General features: G+C 36.5%; 1 protein-coding gene across 1 annotated transcript; it reads left to right on the top strand.

The window, feature by feature from the left end:
* The first annotated feature begins 16260 nt into the window (after positions 1 to 16260).
* On the top strand, positions 16261 to 21354 carry LOC149233158 (uncharacterized). Its single transcript, XM_089376666.1, has 5 exons — positions 16261 to 17391; positions 19983 to 20045; positions 20235 to 20396; positions 20653 to 20761; positions 21089 to 21354. Exons 1-5 carry the CDS (start codon positions 16816 to 16818, stop codon positions 21217 to 21219), a joined length of 1041 nt encoding a protein of 346 aa, XP_089232792.1. The 5' UTR covers positions 16261 to 16815; the 3' UTR covers positions 21220 to 21354.
* The last annotated feature ends 1406 nt before the right edge of the window (positions 21355 to 22760 follow it).

The following is a 22760-nucleotide window of genomic DNA, read 5'->3' as shown; positions in this document are numbered from 1 at the left end:
TTATCACTCACACACTGCCCCTCTATCAATTTGTAGTCTTTCAGGAAAATACGGTGTAGAAGTAGATGTTGGTTGCTCAATGATAGGAGTTGTGTTCACTGATTCTTTTTGTTTTTCTTTTTCAATGTTTTTTTATGGAGGGATGTTCCCTCAAAACTTTTATTGACTTTTAGAGAATCTTCCTCAGAAGTGTCTTGTTCTTGAATAACTACAGAAGGTCTTTCATTTTCTAATATCCTACCAGATCTTAGTTGAACATCATTAAGATCTAGAGGAGTAATCATGTAAGTTGGAAATTGTTGTCCTTCTACCATGTAAGCATTCTGAGGGTTTTTATTGTTGGGGTTTGGTAATGGTTGGGTAGGTAGCTGATTTGCTTTCTGCTAAAATGGCAGTAAGAGTTGAGGATTTTGACTTTGTTGTGGAAGTTGTTGTGGAAATGGCAATGAAAGTTGAGGATTCTGATTTTGAATTTGTGGCTGTTGATTTTGTTGATGATTTTGTGGGGGAGGATACTTTTGATAGGATGGAGGATACTGATAATATTGCGCAAATATCCCATAAGTATTTTGTACCCCTTGTGCCCACGGTTGAGATTGATACTGAGTTGGAGGTTGAGGCCAAGGTTGCTGCCAAGAATTCCAGTTTGGTGGGGGCTGAAGATACATTGGATTGTTAAATCCCTGATTTTGTGGCCCTTGCCAAGGTCTTCTTGCAACAAAATAAAGATATTCTACAGAACTTGGGACTGTTTCCTCTTGAAAGACAACCTTAAGAACTGGGATTGAAGGACAACCCTTGGTTTCATGACTTTATGAACAAATCATACAAGTTTCTACAATTTTTTCATCTAAAGGGCATTCCCTTAGAGCATGTTTCTTTCTGCATTTTGGACAAAAAATGGCTAAAGCATCGACCTTTGTTTTCTACTTGTTTTGAATTTTAAGGGTGTCTAGTTGCTCACTAAGGCTCCCTAAAATATCAATTTTAAACTCATCAAGCATATTGCCAATTTCTGCCCTACTTACAGATCCAGTTGCAGATCTGTTTGATCTAACAAGAGAAGGATCTATTGGCCCTTTCCCTGTTTTAGATTTCCCTCTTGAGAGATGAACACAAAGTTCTCCTATGTCACTCAATGGAAGTTGAGAGATATATCCCTTCCCCATCATGTTAAGGATATCTATCCACTCCTCTCTAATGGCCTTTAACAAAAGAGGTTTCAAAGTTTCTTCATCTCAATTGTTCATATTTTCTCTTTTCAAATTATAGTTAAATCTCTCAATCAAATCTTCTAAGTTTTCATCCTCTCTTTGCATAATTTTGAACACCTCGTCTTTATGATTGGTAGGCATACAATAACCCAAGTATCTATCCAAAAATGCCTATTTCATGTCATTCCATGTTCTAATGGATTTAGTGACTAACCCCATAAACCATTTCAAAGCAGCCGCTTTTAGTGTTGAAGGAAACAATTTGAGTTTTTGAGAGTCTTCTAGATAGTCATAAGTTATGCACAAGACTTCAAACTCAAACAAAAATGTTTCAGGGTCCTCACTTCTCAACCCATAGAAGTTTGGGAGGACAGATGATGAGATGTTTTTCATTGTGGTATGTGTTTCCTCATCCACTATAGGGAATCCAAAAGAGTTATCTACTTCCCTGTTTCCTCTGCCTCCTCCATTATTACCTCTACCTCCTTCATTATTTCCTCTACCTCTCCCTCTACCCCCTCCTCCAAACAGTGAGAATTCTCCATCTTATTCTTCTTCTGCCATTATAGTTTCTTCAGAGTCAATGTAGGGTTCAACCTGCAAGGTTATTCCCTCCTCCTCTAGTTCTTCTATCAATGGATTATGGGAGAGAGTTTCTACTTCTTCTTCCTCACCAAGTATTCCTAATTCTTTAACTACAATAGGCTCCCCTGTGGAGGTGAAAAAGGTTATCCCTGTTGTTGGAGATTCAAAATTTTCCTCTCCTAAGACTGTTTTGGTAGATGAAATAGGAGAATCTTTTGATTGAGTTTCTGCCCCTTGAATTCCAGGAATCCTATTGCTGTGATTATGAGTCTGGGATGGAGGTGTGCCTTTTCTTGCTCTAGGTGGAGTAGCTGAAGTTGTGGGAATTGAACTTCTGCCCCTAGCTATAAATCTACCCCTAGAGTCTCTTTCTCTATGCATGTCATTGTCTTGTTTTGTTTTTTTTTTTGAATGTAAGAGATAAGGCTACCTAGTTACACTTCCCCGGCAATGGCGCCAAAATGTTTAGTCAATTTAGTGTCCTAAATTGCTCTACATAAATTATCAATCCGAGTATCGTAAACTGATGAATTGTAGTGCACTATATGTGCTAGATGACCCTTCTTACTTCATTTTTTTTAGTTTTATGTTGTTTTGGAGGTTTTTGATCCTTTAATCTCTAATAATTTACCATTTAACAAAAATCTTATATCTAACTTCTGCAAATACTGCTAAGAACCTAAAGAAATGAGAATTAAAAGAGCTTAAGTAAGATCTGGAAGCAAAGTTTAATCAATAAATGAAAACAGAGTTTCTATTTCTCATCATATCATCATTTCCGAATCATGAGCTACAAACTAAAAATTAAGATTGCAACTATTGTCTATGTAATTACAAAAGCAAGACTAAATGGAATATTGAAAACTGAAAGTGAAATTGCAACTATTGTCTAATCTGTTACAAGAACAAAACTAAATGAAATACTAAAACTGGAAGTGAAATTGCAACTATCTATTATGGAAATAAAATTAAATTAAATACCAAGACTGAAAATGAAATTGCAACCAATCTAGAACTAAATAAAAGACTGAAAATGAAATTGCAACTAATCTACTATGGAAACAAAACTAAATGAAGTGCTTAGTTACTCTGCCTCTCAATTTTAGGATAACAACCTCCTTGTGATGACATTTTGAGGAATTTTGTACTTCATTATTCTAAGAGAAGATAAATACAAAAATGCAGAAAAGACTCATTACATGAATGAAGTATTCAACCACTTAGTTTAAGATGAGTTATCAACTAGAAGGGTTATTTAGAAACATTCATTTACACCATGAGTCAATAAACGAGAAAGAAAATGGCAAAAACTATAATGACACTGATCAGTTTAATTGAAAACTTAAAGACTAATAAAACAACAAATGAAATAAACTACTCTACACTATTGAATTCAACTTCTAACTAGTGATAAAAACTAGAAAGGAATTAAGCAAAAAGAAAGTTATTCTGTACTGAAATAAGTTATTCTACATTAGTGAGAAAATGATAAAGACTGCATTATAAACAATATTAGTAAATGGTTATGAACATTATGCAAGAAATGATGAATTTACAATTTAACTATAAAAGACAAAAATAAAATGAAATGAAACCTTAGTCAGTGCAAGGGCCCTCTGCAACTAATCAGGTTACGAGTGCTCAATCAATCTCCAAGAAACGCTTTCAGATATCCATAAAACACACAGTCTTCATATTAAAAACAGAGAATGATTTTTTCAAAATTACAAAACAGTAGTCTGAGCTTAATACATCAGAAAATTCGAACTTTCCAAACTAGTTTTGAGTTCTTTACACAGGTATTTATAAGGAAATTATACAACTGTTTATGGAGAAAAATAAGCTACAGCCAAAAACACATAGCAGACAGGCACACAGAATTCTCTTCCTCGGCTACTGGAGACATAAATCTAAGATGATGGCTGTTGGATTTGGTTGCACAGATGGTTGTTGGATTCTGTGGATTCAGGAAGTTGTTTCGGATCCCATCACTATGAAACGTGTACAAAATAGAGTCATGTTTGCCTTTGGTCTCTATGTTTGACTTTTCCTTTGACCGGAGTCTTGTACCATCTTCCTTGTTGACCTGGGCTAGATGAATAGGACACGATCCATGTCATGAAGATTTCCAAGCTGCCCATGTAGTTATTTTCTCCTTCTAACGCCTAGAACCTGTTAAAGCATGGAAGTAGCTGCGGAACAGCCAATTATATGCAAAATAGGTTGCGTTCCGTAGCTAAAAAACAAAAACTTATTCAAACAGCAAAACATAAAATAATAACATGTAAATCACTAAAATGTTCTCCTTAAGGCAATGTATACTAGTTATTGATGATAGGGATGCATTTTCTTCATGGAAAAACAAAGAAAATGGAGGAGAATAGTTGCTAAGGAAAGGGCAGTTTTGAGGCTCAACACTTCCATAAAATTTTCCCTTGTGCGTTCCAAGTCAAACTCAGGTTCCTTCGTAGGAGCCTTGCAAACCCATGTATCATCCTCGGGTTGCTTTCCCTTATCTTCCCCTGTGGTCACGCCGCTTCTGAGCACCATGTTCACGTTGGGGTCTTCTTTGCATGGTTCAGACCTGATCATTTGGATATTCTAAGTCGGCGTAGGCTGTAGTACCCCTATCTCGCGCATCTTTGTGATCAACGTCGGACAATCTACCGCTTCATGATCAAACTGATAACAATACGGACAACATGTTCTAGTCGGATTCGTATAGTCACGCGCGTAGTGCCCAGGTCCTCCGTAATTATAGCAGATTAACTGTCCGCGCCCTCTTCCGGGTCCCATTCCTCCTCGTCCTTGCCCGCATCCTTGGAATCCACCGCGCGCTATTGCTACAACTAGATCCTGACCTTGCGCCTCGGTCTACATCCTGTAGGCAGGTGTTCAATCCATCAACAATTCATAACTTCAACAATTTCACTCATCGTGGCCCACTGATCTACAGAAATTACAAAATAGCTACTGCGGAGTCTGTGTATACTTCTGCAACAGGTGGCAGTTGTCCGTCATGTGCTTTCCTCCCACTTGACAAATCGCGCACCAGAGCACGAGTGCCGCACTTGGCCCTGCCTGTGCCTCTGGTCTCAATGGAATTGGTCCCCCTCCTGCCAAATAGTTTGCGAATACAGGACAGTGATCATTATCGTGGCCTTGGCCTTTACATTTTATGCACCATACTTCTTCGCGCGCTTCTAGCCGAGGTGCCCTATCCTGCTTCAAGCTCTACATCTCCAAGCATAGGTTCTGTAGTTGCGCGTGGATTTGTTAGACTCCCAACCCCGGATCCTGTATCGATGTTTCATGCAACCTCATCGCCATTTCCAGTGCTTCTGCATGGGTTGAGAGATTTTTTTGTGACAGCGTCATTCTCAGGTGTGGTGTCAAAGACGCCACAAACCATGTGCGATGTTGCGCATCTATTAGTGTCATATTAGCCTCGCGGATCGTACTTTTCAGTATCTGATCCAGAACCCAGGGGGTCTCACTTGGAAGCATCGCGATCTCTTTAAATCCGATGATCGACTGTGTTTCTGATTTCGGCCGGCTAATTTCTTTGTTCAGCGCGTTCTGGATCTTCGTTATTCCTGCGTTTGGATGATCATTCGAGTGCTTAATATACCATGTCAGCACGCGATCCTGCAGCGCACTTACCAGTGTGGCCTTCTTAATGTTGTCATCTGTGACCCCATGTGCTTCCCACACTACTCTTACCACGAACCAGAACTGATCCGGGTCTTCATTCCCTACTCCTCTGAATACGAGTAGCTTGATTGCGCTCGCCATGCTGAATTGCAGGTTTGATGGAGGTGGGGTGGTTGAAGATGGAGGTGACGTAGGCGAAGTGGGTGATGGCGTAAGTGGAGGTGATAACTGTGAAATGCGTAGCCCTATCAAACTGACTGCATTTCTCGGGTAAGCTCGAGCGCGTTGTTCCTCGCTCGCTCGCGGTGGCAAAATTAAAGGACTATTTCCTAACCCCTCAATCCCTTTGTAGATCTTCCCACTTCAAATCATTCTAATCATTAAAGTATTCGCATAACTCACTTCTCACATAGCAGCATCTTAATCCAGGTATTCAGGGATTTTACGTACCTACCTCGCGATCCCTTGAGAAAGCGTCATTCTACTTCACTATAGCTCATGGTTGTATCTATTGCGAACTTAGTGATAAACCCTCCTATTATCTGGTCGAGCTAATGGTCCATGGCCTGCGCGATCTTATCTTCTAATGCCTCTAGTCTGCGCACTAACTCCGGAGTCCACACTATCAGTTGATCAAGCTTGTACCTTCCCTGGCTGTCAGCTAACCTCGCGATCCAATCATACAGCTCCGAAGAGAAGGTCACGAAGAAGATCTCGTGGATTTCCGTATATACGTAGTGATCCAACCACCTCTTCTCGGATATCTGTGGAGTTTTGTTCTCCTGTGTTACGAACTCGTGAAGCTTCTGATCCAACCAATCTTCAATTTCCTTCTTCGTAGGGTTCCAGTGTTCCGACATCAGACATCCCATAGGCAGATCCAGGTCCTGGTAACAGAACCATTTGTTGGCTTGTTGGGGCCTAACCCAAGTTCAGAAGTATTTTAGCCAAACAAATCCCGAAACTACCGGCCCTTTCGACAACAATCCGCGGAGCGCGGACTGAAGTCTCACCCGAGGTAGTATGGGAGAGTGATGGAACCAGGTTTCCGCACCTAGGGTTGTCTTGATGAGGTCTGGAAGTTCGCGATCCGATCCTCCGTGAAACTGTCTGTTCAGCGTAACTACATTCGCGCGGCTGGGATGACAAGCGCGAATGTTCTTTACCCTTTATTGTGCTTATTTTTATTATAGATCTTGAATTAATTTAAGTGGGCCTAATACTTTCATTTACCATTCAATATAAACAGACATGTGCGCAATCATAAACTGTAAACAGATGCATAAATAGAAACATAGAAACAGATACGCAATATTCCAAAACCAACTTATCTTTATTAAGGTGTTCTTCAGTTACAATCCACTTCGGCTCTGCGCACACAACTATGGACTCTACTATGCCTTCGCGCACATAGTTGCGGACTCTACTAGGCCTTCGCGCACACAGCTGCGGAGCCTCTAACTACCACTACGACCAAAGACTCGGACTTACAGACTCAGGGCGAATATCGCATTCAACAACCCATATCACTTAAGATCTAGCTTAACCAAGAACTGACCTCTACACTTAGAGCCTCGCTCTATTTATACATTCCCATGGTCCGGTAGGCCGAATCACTTTCCATTACCTTACATTATTTTTGTGCGGATAACCCTTTGACTTGACTTATTACAATTCGTACACCAAAATTGTGGGATTTAAGCCCCAAAACTGTTACGCGGGGGATCCGCTGCCCAAAAAACCTCTATGTCCAACTTACTCATTTGTTGATCTATGATGCTGACATTGCTCCACTGAAACTTCACTTCAAAATTTTAAAAAAAAAAATTATGGCCTCCATTACCATTTCACTATTTAGCTTTTATTCTTCATCACCAAGCATGTTTTCAAAGATGTTTAAGACACTTTGTTTCCTTCTCCATGGATGCTTTATGAAATATTGACTTTCATCCTCTAAACTCTCATTTTTACCAACATCTGCACATGAAACAAATTTATTATAACAAACATTAAATTCTCAAAAACTATCATCATTCATAAGGATGACTGCCTCCTTTTCTCCATTGTTTTTTACAAACATGTAGTTCGTTGTCCTTCCATTTGTATTTGTCACTCTTTGAACCTCTACCTTTGAATCCTCTTTTACAGCTTTTTGGTGACATTTCCTATTATATTCCTCTTCATTCTTCATGGCTGCAATGTCCATGTAGTCCTTCTCAATCTTCGGATTGACTAGCCATTCTTCTAAGATTTTCAACTATGCATTCAAATATGCATTTTGAAGGTTGTAATTCATTGCTCCACGTGTTGGAATCTTATTATTTATTTCATCATCCTCTTGTGTTGAATGAAATAAAATTTCATTCTCTTGAGACATTTTTGTCTCCTGTTCTCGTCTCAACTTCCTTTGTAACTTTATATACATAACCAACTTCCTGAAAATATGTTAGAATTACCTATAAATGTTGATCTTCACCTTCTTTGTCCTCCTTATGGTTGTCTCGACAAACCAAATTCACATCATTTACTTGCATTGCAATAATCACATCCTTTGATTGTGTGCAAGTTCCTCTTTTAGTTACTCTATGAGACAATGTTGCCTCTTTCATTTATATGATATTTTTATCCTTTTGTCCTTCTCCAATGCTTTGAGAAAACATTCCTTCATATTTCCTTCTTCTTATGACAATATTTAATAGTTGTTCATCATCTTCCATACCTACAAAAACCTGCATTCATACACATTATTAGTTTCAAAAATATAAGGCTCTCTAACATCATTCGTTGTTTTGGTCATCAAATATTCATGTTGATTTGAATCTTCCAAGTCACCCATAAGACGTTCATGAATTCTTTCATTAGCATCCTCATCATCATCAAACTCCCCAAGAAATGATCCTTGTTCTAGTTCACAATAGTGAACTTCTTCCTCATACTCAACTGCTCTAAGTTCCTCTTCCTTCATGTTGGAAATACTGGGGGGCGGAGGAGGGGTGAATCATTATTTCTTTCAATTGTTAATTAGCCAGTTAATATTTTTATTTTATTAGATGCATTATATACCATAACATAGAAATAATAAAAAATAATTTTATTAATAAAGAAAGTGAGGACTCCAATCCTCTTCAACCTGTACAATAAAATCTCCAACTTCTTCAAGGCTCCAACCTTGAATGAGGACTTCAATCCTCAAACGTTAATCCAGGCTCCAACCTGGTCTTTCACATGGCTCCAACTTCGTATGAAGACTCTAATCCTCAAATATAAATCCAGGCTCCAACCTAGTCTTCAAGGTTTGCTTCAAGAAGGACTACAAAGTCTACTCCAAATTTTTGCTCCAAGTCTCTTCAAATCTACTCTAAAAGTGACTCCTAGTTTTCCTGCTCTAAATCTGCTTCGAGGTGGGTTCAAGGTTTCTATAAGAAATGTATTCAAAATACTACTTCAATATCTCCAATAGTTGCTCCAAATAAAAACTCTTCAAGAAGTACTCCAAAGCTTCAAGAACTTTTCAAAGATCACCATAAATCTGATCAAGGTTTCCTTCAAATCTGGTCCAATTTTTGCACTGGATATTACTTCAACTTTGGCTCATTACTTGCTCCAAGAATCACTTTAAATAATGTTCAAAAAGGAATGCACCAAAGTGGTTACAAGACAATTACAAAGCACTTCAAAGATTGCTCTCAAAGGGTTGCTTCAACATGATAACATGACTGCTCCAAAACTCATCAAGAATATTCAAGGGGCTGCTCCAAAATTCTCCCAAAGTCTACTTCAATTCTGCCCTAAGGTTTGCATCAACAAGCCTTCTTAAAAGCTCTTCAAGTCTGCACAATGATGATCCAAGGTCGCCTCAAGGTTGATCCAAGTCTTCTTCAATATCTTATTCAAAATATGCTTAAAAGGATTCCAAAGAGTTGCTTTGAGAGAACTTTAAAACATGTCAATCAATTCACTTCAAAAACAGTCTCAAGGTCTAAGGTAAAAGGGGTTTGAACTTTGTCACAGAAGGTGGAGTTTCGTCCTTCACTTTAGGGAAGTATTGTGTCACAAAGGGGTTGAGTTTCATAGGTCCAAAATCATACCTCCCACAAGACGATTATGCTATTATTCAAGACGAATTTAGGGCAGGTTCTAAGTCGGAGTCTGTACTTTTGAAAAGGTTGAGATCTGAGCACTAAAGAAGTCTAGATATGCTTCAAGATTTGTACCAAAAGACTAAGCAAAAGTTTACAAAAAAGCATTACCTAAGGACAGAACCAGAAGCCAAAATCTTCTTCTTCACTTTTCCTTGAGGTTCATGAGATATGAATCTATCTTCTTCTTCTACAGACCCAAATTGCCTTTGATCTTACTTCACCAAGTTAACCTTACTGAAATGGAGAAAGATCATGACTTATTTATAGTGGTTTGATCATATATATTTTGAACTGATGTGTGTTTTAATTTGATCTCACATTATTTAAAAGGGAACAATGATACAGGATCTAACCTGATTGGAATTAGGCCGACCATAAATTAAATTCCATTCCCATTCTAAGAGGTTGTTAGCATCCAGAATGAATGTATTCATTCGTTGTGGGCTTTCTTGTTGATCGATATCATGTGACATTGGACAAATTGAGGTATTATTCATTTTTAAATAATGTCAATTTGAGTGTGATCTTGTACTTGGCCATTTACCTCATTTTCCATCTATATACACAAGTCATTTACCTCCTTGTCCCTTTGTCTTATTTTATGGGCAATGAATATAAGATTTTGTTTAAGGATGCTTCCAATTAGATGCTAGTATGAATACTATGGATATGGAAATGTTGGTCCAAGTCTTGTAATGGCCACAACTCAACTTAATTTTTCTTGCATGTTATCCCTCATGTAACAGTCATTGTAACAATATTGCAACAATCCTTAGATTTGTCTGCTCAGTTTAGGATTGTGGTTCCAATGGGGCACAACTAATGGTAGAATTCACCTTTTTCTTGGGCCATCAATGACAACAATGATGACATATCAATACTTTAGCCAGGCTCTTATCAGGTGCCTCATCTTCTTCCTCTATTTTTTTGCAAACAATTTCTTAACAGGCCATTTAACCTTCTTATTTATTCGTCATCCACATCGTTGGTCTTTTCTACTTTCTTATAGTAGCTCCATTAGTACACTAAGTTGTACCTTCATCGCAGTCATTTCTCGATCGAATTCCTCTTGAATCATCCTCTTTATCTTTATGCCATTTTCTTTGGCATTCTCCTCCACCCTATTGTGGTGTTTACTCGAACCCTTGTCATCATATTAGTATCCATCCTCACTTTTCCCCTTTGTGAACTTCACCTTGTTCACTTGTGAGTTGCACTAAGCCTCTACAATAGAAAATTTGTTTCACCCTGCTACAAGTACCTCACCAAGATTCTCTCTCTGAACTTGGCCTTTCAGTAACACTGGCTCTTTCCTCTAGAACCTCTTGAGCTTCATTTGTTCATCTAGGCTTCTACACTCTACTTACTCTCAAGAGCTTCACCTACTCCTCTCTCTAGACAACTCTACACACATTTGCAATTGTGGATTTGTCTAAACAACTTCCACCTAACCTCAACTGGAAGTTGTTCTTCTCTTTCCGTTTATAATTCCTACCACATTTTCCCTTTACTTGTTGCTACCTACAATTAAATACTTTGTCCAACTTTAATTGGAAACAATAAGACCATATCACCTATCACTTATCAATAGATATGTTCCTCAGAAAAAAAATTGAGTTTTGTTGCAAGATTTTTCTGCTACCAATCTTATCTAAGCTTTGTCTAAGCTTTGTCTAAGCTTTCTCCAAGCTACTATTGACAATTCTCACTAGCTCAGCTCCTTGGCTAAAATTGTCTTCTTCTTTGCACCAGATTATTTGTGCTCTATCTTATTCAACCTCCATAATCCTTTGCTTTAACCTGTCAATACACATACTCAATTAATTATCAAGTAGAATAAATCTATTACCTCATACATAAAGTCTTTGTGCCTACATATTTCTCTTCAACGGTCTTGACAACTTTGCTCTGCTCTAATACCAAAAATTGATGTTGTTGGGGCATCTTTCTCATAATAGCATGGTGGCCTTCCAAACTCTATCGGTCCTTTACCCTAGATCATACTTCATCTCATGCTAAATAATCATAACAGTGGATCGTTTTGTATTATACAATGCCTTTAAGCACTTCCTCAATCTTCTTATCGGGATGGTGGATCAGTTTTGAATAAATACACACAACCCCATTGTTTTCCCTTAACTATTTAGAGGAGACAAAACACTCTACAACAATACACACGCATAAATCCCAAATTTGAAGACTCTTAGCTCTTGGGCCTTCTAACACTTAAACATATGACTAAGGCTCCAGAATCACGTGCTTAACTCAAAAGGCACTTAGCCTTTAACCCCTTCTTGTTGGTTCTTTTACATTATAAATGTTAAAGCGTTAAAACCTTAAAACTATGTGCTATCGCTTCTTACCTTAGTTCTCGTGATCCAAACATTCAAGATCTGGATTGATCCGAATGTACCACACCTCCTTGCACCCCAAATTTCATCTAGCCTGGATTCAAGTTATGTAGATAACTTGTTTGCAAGGTCCACCCTAGATATAACTTGTGCGCACTTTGATCCGCCCAAATGTCCATTCCCCAACCCAGATATACCTAATCCACCCAAATGTCTACTTGTCAACCTGGATTACTGTATGAGGTCCCAAATGTGGGACCATTGTTGGATACAAAGTTTTAATCTACCCATCCAGGGGTTTGCCCTTCAATTGACTTCTCACTTAATCAAATTGTCGAATATTCCACATCCTAGATGTGGGTCATTCCTTCTTGAAACTTGTGCACTCACAAATCTGAGATTCGGTTTAATTGCATTATTTGTGTCATGGTTCGGCTCGAATAACCGAACTACCGAATTACTATCACTCGACAGACAATCTTCGACCTTGTCAATTAATGAATTTCTGTCAGCTGCAAATTTACTTTGTTTAACTCCACTTTGGATTATCTCATATGGAACCACATTGGTTCAACTCGCCATCACTTTGTTTCCTCGGATCTTGAACTCGACTAACTTTAATTATAGATATGGGACTATCACTCTAGTTATTCCTTACTCTCTACAACAATGACTTGATCATCCTTCTTCGACTCTGTTAAAGGTCGAACCCCAATATTTTATCATTGATAATGATGACCACTATGTAGTTATATTCGTTGTTAATATACAACAATTAATCCCACGACCAATACCTTATCTCGATCCTCATTGAATCCTTCAATTACTCCCATTGTTCACTCAAATGAGAATTCGCACACTCACAATATCAAATTAGATTTTAATGTATTCAATAACAGTGTTCAAAACACTTGCCCATAAACACACATTAACTCAAACACATAGAGACCAAACATATACACACATTAATGGGGGATACATTCTCACAATTCCTATTAAACAAAGAATCTATTCAAATCTTGCCTAATTCAAATCGGACCTCTCTTGGTGCCTTAGCCTCTCTTGGCTATCTCCTCTCCTATCTTGTGTATCTCTCTGAACTACTACATTTTGTCTATATACAATAGAATGGTTCTATTGAGATCCACTAAAGGTGGACCCAATTTTCTATACAAGGAAAATATCACATCTAAGCCTAAAACCTCTAACTCCTCAACAAATCTCTCTAAATAGTACATTACATGTTGATGAGGAATTTATTCCTCATTTCCTAAATAAATCTCTATTTAGACTAGAAAATCAAATCTCTATCTTTTAGTTACATTAATTTGACTTAAATTAAATCAAGGGAACCCACTCCCTTTAGTAAATGTGGCAAGACCTCGTAGGTCTTGTTGACTTGTAGAAATGCTCCTACATCAGTTCTCTATTTGGCTATTTCATCATAGAGCTAGCAATACAAAGTTATGTTGGTGCAAAGAAGACAAAAGGATTAGCAAGCCTAAAGCCAGTCCAAGTCTTTCTTTCAAATTCTGGGCTGAGAGGTCATTCCTTTTGTTTCTCTTTTATCGTGGTTTTGTCTTCTCTCTATGGCTGAGAAATATATTCAAGTATTGGAAGGATAGGTGGTCTCATGCATTCAGGTGGCAAACTCAACAACAATAAGCATTAAATTGTAACATCATAACATCATTTTATTGGTTGCATGTCTCATGTAACTTCTATAAGTGCTATATCATTGGGCTCATGATTTCGTATTTATCACCCTGTTTCTATCTCTCCAAGGCCCTTGGGTCTATCTTCCACCACTATTCAGCAAAGGTCAAGTTAGACATCCTCATTCTGCGACAACAAGGCCAAGTCAAACAAGGGGTTGCCCCATACCAAGAGTGAGTTCACCAAATCCGAACTTGCATGCACTATAGGATTCAAGCATCCTCGTCTCTATTCTTAGAACTTACCCCTTCACATGTTCAAGATGAGCTCACCAGCATGCAAGAGGAAGCCTCCTCTCACAAGTCCTCCCTTTTAAACACAAAAGTCCTAATCAGTGGGCTAATTGGGTACCTAACATCGACAATACAAGGGAGAGATAAAATCAATAGATGCAAGTTATCGAGCTATACTAGCAAATGACATTCCTTATGGGCAAGTCCCTTCTAAATAGTCATGAATTGTGTTCAGATATCCTCCATTCTCTCAAGCATATACACAATCACCTCTGCACTCTGGTTAGAAGAATGGAGAGGCTCGAGCACTGAATTGGCATTCCCCCTACACCCAAGCAAAACTCAAGCAACCCAACAACTCCCATCCCAGTACCAAGATCAGACTCAAAACTCACAACATGATGATTAATTTTTTTTCATGTATAACCAAACATATAATTATAATTTTCCTTTTAACTGGCGAATCCAATCCACATAATAGTAATTATTTTAATTTTATTTTTTACTTTAATTTGATTTCCCTAACTAGACTTGCTTAAATAGGGAAAGCAGGTCCAACAACGGCTATATTTGACCAGGCAATGGTTAAAAAGACTCCTAACGACTAGATTAGACTTAGGCCCAAATGGAAAGGGTAAAGGTTTGTTAAATAAATTATTCAAATAATATTATAATTTCTAATCTTATGATAAATCGTATTTAAAAAAACCGTAGTTTAATTTTATATTATTATTCCAATTATTAACTCTTCAAATAAATATTATTAACCTAATAATAAACTAGGGCAATGTTTTATAACTTCTTATTATTTAATATATTTATTTTATTTTCAATTTCAATTTTTATAATAAAAAATGTTTTATAACTTCTCATTATTTGTTAAAGTTATCATGAGCGTTGATCAAGTCACTTTTTAAAGGTTTACTCATGTTTGAAAATAAATAAATAAAACCAAGTCATTTGAGCATCTAGCTTGCCATTGTTCGTTAACCTTGTGATGAGTTTTGATCAAGTCTAACCACAATTGAACATTCTTTATGGAACTAGTGAAATCAAGATTTTAACAGCAAATAGGCTACGGTCCAAACTAAACACCAGCAGCTCTGCCATGATTAACCAAATAGAAACCATGTAGTATCCTCAATATGTTGATGAAATATTCAGAAATTTATGCGTGGTAAGCATTCATGAAACATGATTAAGCAAATAAAAGCTCCCTAGAATCGTGATTAGGGCGCAGGCATAACCGTTTTAGGTTTTGGGTTTTGTTTTTTATTAATTTGATCACAGTTAAAATTTATATAATTGTAATTTTTTTTTTTATTTAAATTAGGTTTGTATAAAGAATTTATTTTTTTATAAAATAGAAAATATTCATATTAAATAAATTATAATATATATAAGTGTAATTTAATTTATAAACGCAATAAAAAAATTTTATAAGAATGTTTTAAAATTTGACAATATAATTTCAAGATTTTTTTGTTGTTTAAAGTATAATTTTGAATGTATAAATATATTGAACATCATGAAAAAATTTTAAATTATGTATTAAACAATTTAAATTCAATCAAATTCAAGTTTCTGTGATCTATATTCTGATTTGAAAACAACTTAAGAAGAAATCACATTGGTATATTTAGGCTGACCCGTTTGCAACCAATGTGGTTCATCATGAAGACCACATTGGTTGGTTCAAAATACCAATGTGATTTCTTCCGAAGTTGTTTTCAAATCAATTTAAATTCAAATTTTTAAAAATCTGACCCTCAGATAAAAAAAGTCATTTCATCTATAAGTTAGACTACACCTATAACTTTAAAAATTAACCAAAAATCATTTCGTCTATAAAATTTTAATTAAAAAAAAAAATTATAAAAAAAATAATTTCATCCATAAATTAAACTACGCTTATATAAACTTTTACACTAATAACTCTCCTAACTTCTACTCTAATAACTCTCCTTAAATTAGTAAGTAATGCGTGGTGAATTGGAAAGCGTACCATGCATGGGTGACTATTTTTTTAAAACCTAAAAGTTGAAATCATGTGTTGAAAAGTTTATAAACAAAATTACTAATTAGAAAAATATTTTTTATAGTATCGTGTTGTAAGCCGAAGCTATATCTGACACAAATGAAAGTGATACACGGTACTCATTAAAGAGCACCGCCTGTTATTTATTTACTTACAGCCTGTAATGTACTAAACTTGAAGTCACATTGCATAAACTAAAATTAATTGCATGCCTCCACTGTTCACCATCCTTGAAATATCCATATCAGTTATGGAAATAAAACCATTAGCTTCTGTCCAGACTTGGCAATGAATTGCATCAGCTTTGATGACTTTTATCATGCCTATAGGAAGCTTCTTTAGTTATAAAAAAATGACAAAGCAATAAAAATTCAAAAGCATATTCCACTAAAATCCCACGCTTCGTTGAGTGCTCCACAAGTTTATCGAAAATTTCTTGGAGAAGGGTTTCTGACAGTGGGTAGACTGAAGGAATTATCTAGTGTATAATCTTTTGGCTTTTACTGCACTTTGCTTTTGATTTGAAAGATGGCAATACATTGATGAGTGTTTTACATTTCCATGAAGTCTCTCTATCTGTTTATTATCATTTGGGGCTGAACTTAAAGATGGGTTGGCCAGATTATAACAAGCTATGACATGAATGAGTAAAAATCCGAGCATTGAAGAAACTGCAGAATGGCCAACAACAAAATCCCTCAGAAAATATCTGCAGTCCCACGAAAATCAGACGTGTTTTGCATATTTATTCAACGAAGGCGAAGGCCTGGAATCACACAAAATGTTCAACTCGATGGCTATAATTCATGAAGTTCGAGCTTGGAGGCGTCGCATGTTCGAATTTTATAGGCACGATATGCTCTAAAATCTCAAGAATACACAATGGACAAGCCTAATTCTGATGTGGTTGTAGACGAAGCTCATGGCAAGGCGAACACCAAGAGTTACATTAATCGTGCTACCCTCTGCAATTCTTTCAATTCTGCCATATCAATCATACGCAAGAGGAAGAGAAAATACCTACTAGAGGAGGCCAGTAATTCATTTGAATGTAAAAAGTGGGCTTCTAAGAAGAGGCCATTGGAGTCTTCTGAGTCGTCTGAAGGTCAGGATTGCAAGTGCTCCAAAGGGTCTAGTGGTGTTTCTTTCCTAAGGCGAAGTTTAAGCCTGGACACCGAGATGGGGGAAGGGTCCTATGGAAGGGATCACCATATGCCCAACTCCCAATTGTCTCCCCTGCACGTGATGCTCAATAGGGATTTCATTGTAACGTCTCCTTTGAAGCAGAACTTGATGCTAACAATGGCTCTGACTCGGAAAAAGAGAGATGACTTGGAGAAATTGATATTGGTCGGGCATTTCAGGGCTTTTATGTCATTCAGGCAGTTTGGGCTGGGCCCTGATGCTTTGCGTGTTCGGACGGAGGCCAACGCAGGAGGGACTTCTACTATCTCTGAGGTCTAGGTTTGAACATTTGCTCCATTTGTCTGATTGAGGTCTGGACTTTAGCCTTATTTCTGCTCCATTTTTCTGATTGAGGTCTGGACTTTGGCGTTATTTCTGGTGCAACTCTTTGTGCTGCCTTCTTAGACGCAAGGCACATCCCTTGTTTTTCAAATTTTCATTTACTACGTTAGCATCATGGATTAGCTAGAATATTCTTGGTGTTTATATATGCAACATGAATTTGCTCATATTTTACATGGATGAAGATATTCTTATATATTCGTTAAGCTAATAGTCATATGGAAAGGGGCTCATATAGCCAGATTTATGTTCTTAGTCCAAGCTTAAATACTTTGTTCATGTTTATACCGTATTCAACTCTTATCAGTAAAACTAATATTGAGAGCTTATGAGCTTATTACAAGCTTGGCTTACCTTCACTATTATTTCCAAGTTATCCAGGTCTCCCTATGTTGGTACTTTGTTTTAACAGTTTATAGATACGTCCCATTTGTCCTTGATACTTACTCAGAAGGTTTATTTTTTCAGATTTACACTTATTAGGCATCCATGTTCTCATTGTGGCTTGACACATCCACACTGGCCTTTTACAAAAAAATTACCACGATATCAGTCATAGCAGGCCTTGATGTTTTCTAACATTAACCAACTTCCTGAAGTAATATTTCTTTTTTGCTATGTACAAATCCTGATCTGAATGAGAGCTGTCTGCCTGGAGTAATATTTCCATTTTGCTGTGAATAAACCTTGATCTCAATCAGAACCTGTTAGTTCTTTCTTCCCTGTGTTTGTAAACTCTTTTCTGAATCAGGCTTTTTGGCTCCACCATGGGGGGACAGTAAATATTTTAGGTTGCACCTAAGATCCTCTCTGCATAAGGTACATCCACATGGCGTAAAGATACTGAAATTGGTTTGGCGACATAGCCAAGTGGTAAGGCAGGGAGTTGTATATCCTTTATCTCGGTTCAAATCCGAGTGTCGCCATATCAGGATGAAAAGAGAAAGAGAAGGAAATGTTTGATCTTGATTATAACCTCTCGCATTACTGCTACTGTCTATGTCATCAATAGAACTTGTGTAACATTTGGTATCTTTCAATTCTGCGGTGATACAGAGGATCAAATAGTCATCTTATTGTTATTCGTTCCAAGAAACAAATTGTGGATCTCTCATATGACTTTGTCATAATATTTGGAATGAAGAGATCGATCATCTCAAATTTGCCTTATGCACTGGTTATTATTTTAAAATCTCTATTTCATTATTTTGATTTTTAATTTGGTATTTACATGTCTGCTTTATCAACAACAAAAAAATTGGAGTTAAAATTTTCCATGTTTTTTTCAAAAAAAAATCAACAATTTTCATTTTTTCTTAAAATTATTAGCCTAAATTCATCAACATTTTCTACAAACTATATAAAATCCTTGAAATTTTGCATATTTTTACAAATACATAACCGAACATTTTTTGTTTTGCATTTTAAGAATTAGAAAGATTCACCAAAGTTTCTAAACTTAAATATAGATTAGTAAATTCTTAAATTTCACCAAAATTTTCTACAAACTATATAAAATCGTTGAAAAAGATGAATATTTTTACAAAAACATAACCGAACATTTTAAGGTTGGCATTTTAAGAATTAGTAAGATTCACCAAAGTTTCTACACTTAGATTCTTAAATTCTTAAACAATTTTCCTGACTCCATCTGTCTAAATTGACTTGTATGTTCAAAATCTAGATCCAACAGCCTGCCTCAGTCCATAGTTTTTGAGTTCTTGAAAAAATATTTGGTTCTTGCTATTTGATGTCTAAAAATATTGTCTTGGATAGAATTTTGAGATCATCTCAATATACGAGTCTTTGGTTGTTTGTATTATCATAATATCCCTTGTCTGGTTCGAGCCTCATAATGTTTTGGCTATTCTTGGCAAGTAACACTCAGAAATAGGCACCGCACTTAAAAAACTTCGCTTCCAAAGTACCTAAACTGGCGGGTGAGTACATGTTGATTATTTATCAAGGGAGACCAAGAAAATTATCTTTTCAATTTGTACCCACAAGTTATAACTACGTATGAATTTCAAACAAGGCAAAGAAGCCGAGGTATCATCATTTATTCTATCGTGCAAATCATATATTCACAAATCAGGCATTGTGCGAATTTTTAACAATGCAAAGAACGCCAGGGTATCCTTTATTCTATTGTGTAAATCGTTATCCACAAATCAGACATTTGCAGGTACACACTAACCACAAGGAAAAGAATTTCAGCACATTGTGCATGTGTCAATGCTCAAATGCTGCAGTGAATAAAATGTTAAACATGCAAGATCATTGAAGCCACAAAAGAGTTCTTGCCGCTTCTTTCCTTGCCTCAATACCTGCTGTTTCTATTAGCAGTAGTAAAAGAAATCCAGAAATGTTTATTTCTTGGGGAAAGCATGGGAAAATTGTTGTGGAAACATGATATTAGTTCATCAGTTTATCGTGAGCAATGACTAATCTGTAATGCTAATTGCATACTTTTGGTTTTGTAAGTCAAATTACTTCGTACTGATTGTGGTTGGTTTCATCAGGCTTTGTCAGTGGAGTACTTTGTAAGGAGATTTCAGGCCAAAGACATTGTAACAGAAATGGAGGTGGCCCATTGTGACTGCTCCTCTTTTGGCATTTATTCTTAAGCACCTGGGAATAAGCTGGATCTTGGTTAATTTTGAGTTTCAAACAGCCTAACCAATCCTAGTTTGATTTATAGATTTATCTTTCTTATGAAGATTGTTTACTTCAAGCTTTTCTGAATGAGCCTAAGCTGTCTATGTTATTTGTAGGTTGAATATTGCTCTATGAACTGGAAAAAGGTAGATTATATTTGCACATTGTATGGTCAACGAGTTGGTGTTTCAGTCACTCGAGCCATGTCTTATCCAGATCCAGAGCAGTTCTCTCAAGATATGGCCAACAAACTACTTCATAAGAAGCTTTTCGGTTTGGTAAGATGGTTCACACCTCATTTTTTATATTGGTTGGAAAATATAATTTTTCAGAATTTACAAGAAGGAATGCTACATGTTTTCAAAAACGATGCTGGAAAACATATTTCTAAGAAGATGAGGAAATGATTTTACAATGGGAAACCGGTATGATTCTACATGAGAAAATTTGGTTCACATAACTATTATCGTCTGCTAGACTGCAAAAGCAAAAAACTACAAGTCAGTACGAATCTTACTTTCAACAACTCTGCAGGTTGTGGCCAGGGAGGGGGTGGCTGACAGGCATTGTTTTTCTCAATGCATTCTCCATGTCTGGTGTGAAACTGAGAGAACTGCAAGGCTTCTTGAAGCTGAGTACTTAGGTATTGTTTACTTCCCTAACTCTAATAGATAAAGTGGCTTGGCCCAAATGGTTAGAAACACAGGATTCACAAAATCTGTTCACAAGTTCAGATTTTGTAAAGCCACATTCTGTCTATATGGTCTGCACAATAAGACCCATTGCCAACCAGGGGACTATCCCTGTTCAGGAATCATGGCCTCAATTCCTTGGCAATGTGTAAGGTCCTATTTTGCTAACCTGATATCGTTATCCCACAGCATAGATATTAATCAATTATTTGGTTGTCTTTTTCTTTTTCTGCAAGTTTGCTTATCTGGTTGTCTTCTGAATTTTGGCTGATGCGCAGAGGTTTCACAAGAGTTAGAGGTCACAGATGATCTCATTATGGTGCTAACAGTTGCAGATGGATTCCTTGCAAAGCCCATATTCTATGAGCATTTTCTGATCGGAGAAGGCCATCTTGGTGGCAGTGTATAGTTGAATGTATATAAAGTTAGATTTCATGGGATGTGTACATTCCTCATTGAACAGATGCCCATAAACATCTCATCCATTCATTGTACAAAAATACCAACGTGTCAAAGTACATATTGTATTTATAACAAAATACAAATTTATATCCAAATAAATAAGGGCAGAAGAAAGCACCTACACTTCAGTTTACTAGAAGAATCTCAATTTGTGATATTAATACCATTCATGTCTGGGAGATTCAAATCTCTCTTTGGAATTTGTGATAGCACTACCATTCATGTCTAGGAGATTCAAATCTGTCTTTACGAAGTAATATAAGTATATAACTAGTTTTAAGTGGGGAGATTATGCAACCAAAGCTTGATTAACAAGTACTATTCCAATTAGCTGGATAACTATGCTATGCGTCATGTCTAATAGCATGCATTAATCCAACTAGTTGGATAACTGTGCTATGAATCAAAAATGTGAAAAATCTTTAAAAGCATAATCTATAGGCCAGTCCACACCGGCTGATAGTTTTAGGTAATTTCAGTTACCTTTCAAGATAGATTCTTTTAGAAATCAGTATATTCTCTTGAAATAGTCTCCTTTAAACTACTATAATTTCCTCGAGAAATAAAAGAGCTTAAAATGCCTTTTCACCTGGCTTTATCTCATTTTTTCAATGCATTGCTGCTTTGTGCTAAAAATTCACTCAACGATGATTCAACAATTGCTTGAATAAGTTTTTATGACTTGTCCGTTTCAGGCAATACATCCTCTCAGGAAATGATGAAAATCCCTAGCCAAATAATTCTCAACCCAAAAGATTGAGGGGCTCCTTTAATATCGAATTAACAAGGCCACAGACAACTTTCTTCTTCTTACAACAAAGTTTGATAGAAGGCATTTATTAGCAGCCATTTAGATTAAGGCTATCAAAAGTTCCAGTTCCAAAGTGCTCAAAGGTGCCGAGATGAAGGCAGATATGTAACCACATTACAAACAATAACCTTAAAGATATATGAATGGCTATATTTTTTTAATTCAAAATTGACTACATCTAGAGAAAAAATATTACTGCACCCACTCATAAATTAACTAAAACAAGACAGTTATCTCCTGCAAGATTGGGGAAAACTGATAAAACAACAGCAGCAGTATTTTAATGGGTTGTCCGTATGTGATAAATAGCATGAATGAAGGGCAATTCAAATTCCTTGAATTTTAATTCAAAATAAATTCATTATATTGGCTGTTTGTAACCCGTGCTGGTCAAGTAATGGCGTTAACATAACTAAATACAAAGATTAACTAATGTTCATGTTTTAACAGCCAAAAAAGCAATTTTCCAAAATGACATTTTATATGGTTTATTTTAATATAGTTAAAAGCCACAGTAAAAAGTGAAATCACTAACATAAATTCATCCTAACCCATATTTGCAAAAGCATTGTTGCATCAAGGAATATTTTGGCAACTCTCAATGCATAACGGAAGGGATCAAGCTGATCATAAATTTCAAGGTACAATTTACAACAAATTAACATATATAAACAATA

This window comes from Pinus tabuliformis, chromosome J (assembly GCF_031772625.1).
Source record: "Pinus tabuliformis cultivar Carrire ecotype Pingquan chromosome J, CPIR1, whole genome shotgun sequence".
NCBI lineage: Eukaryota > Viridiplantae > Streptophyta > Pinopsida > Pinales > Pinaceae > Pinus > Pinus tabuliformis.
Note: the sequence above shows the minus strand (reverse complement) of the source record. Positions and strands in the feature narration are given on the sequence as shown.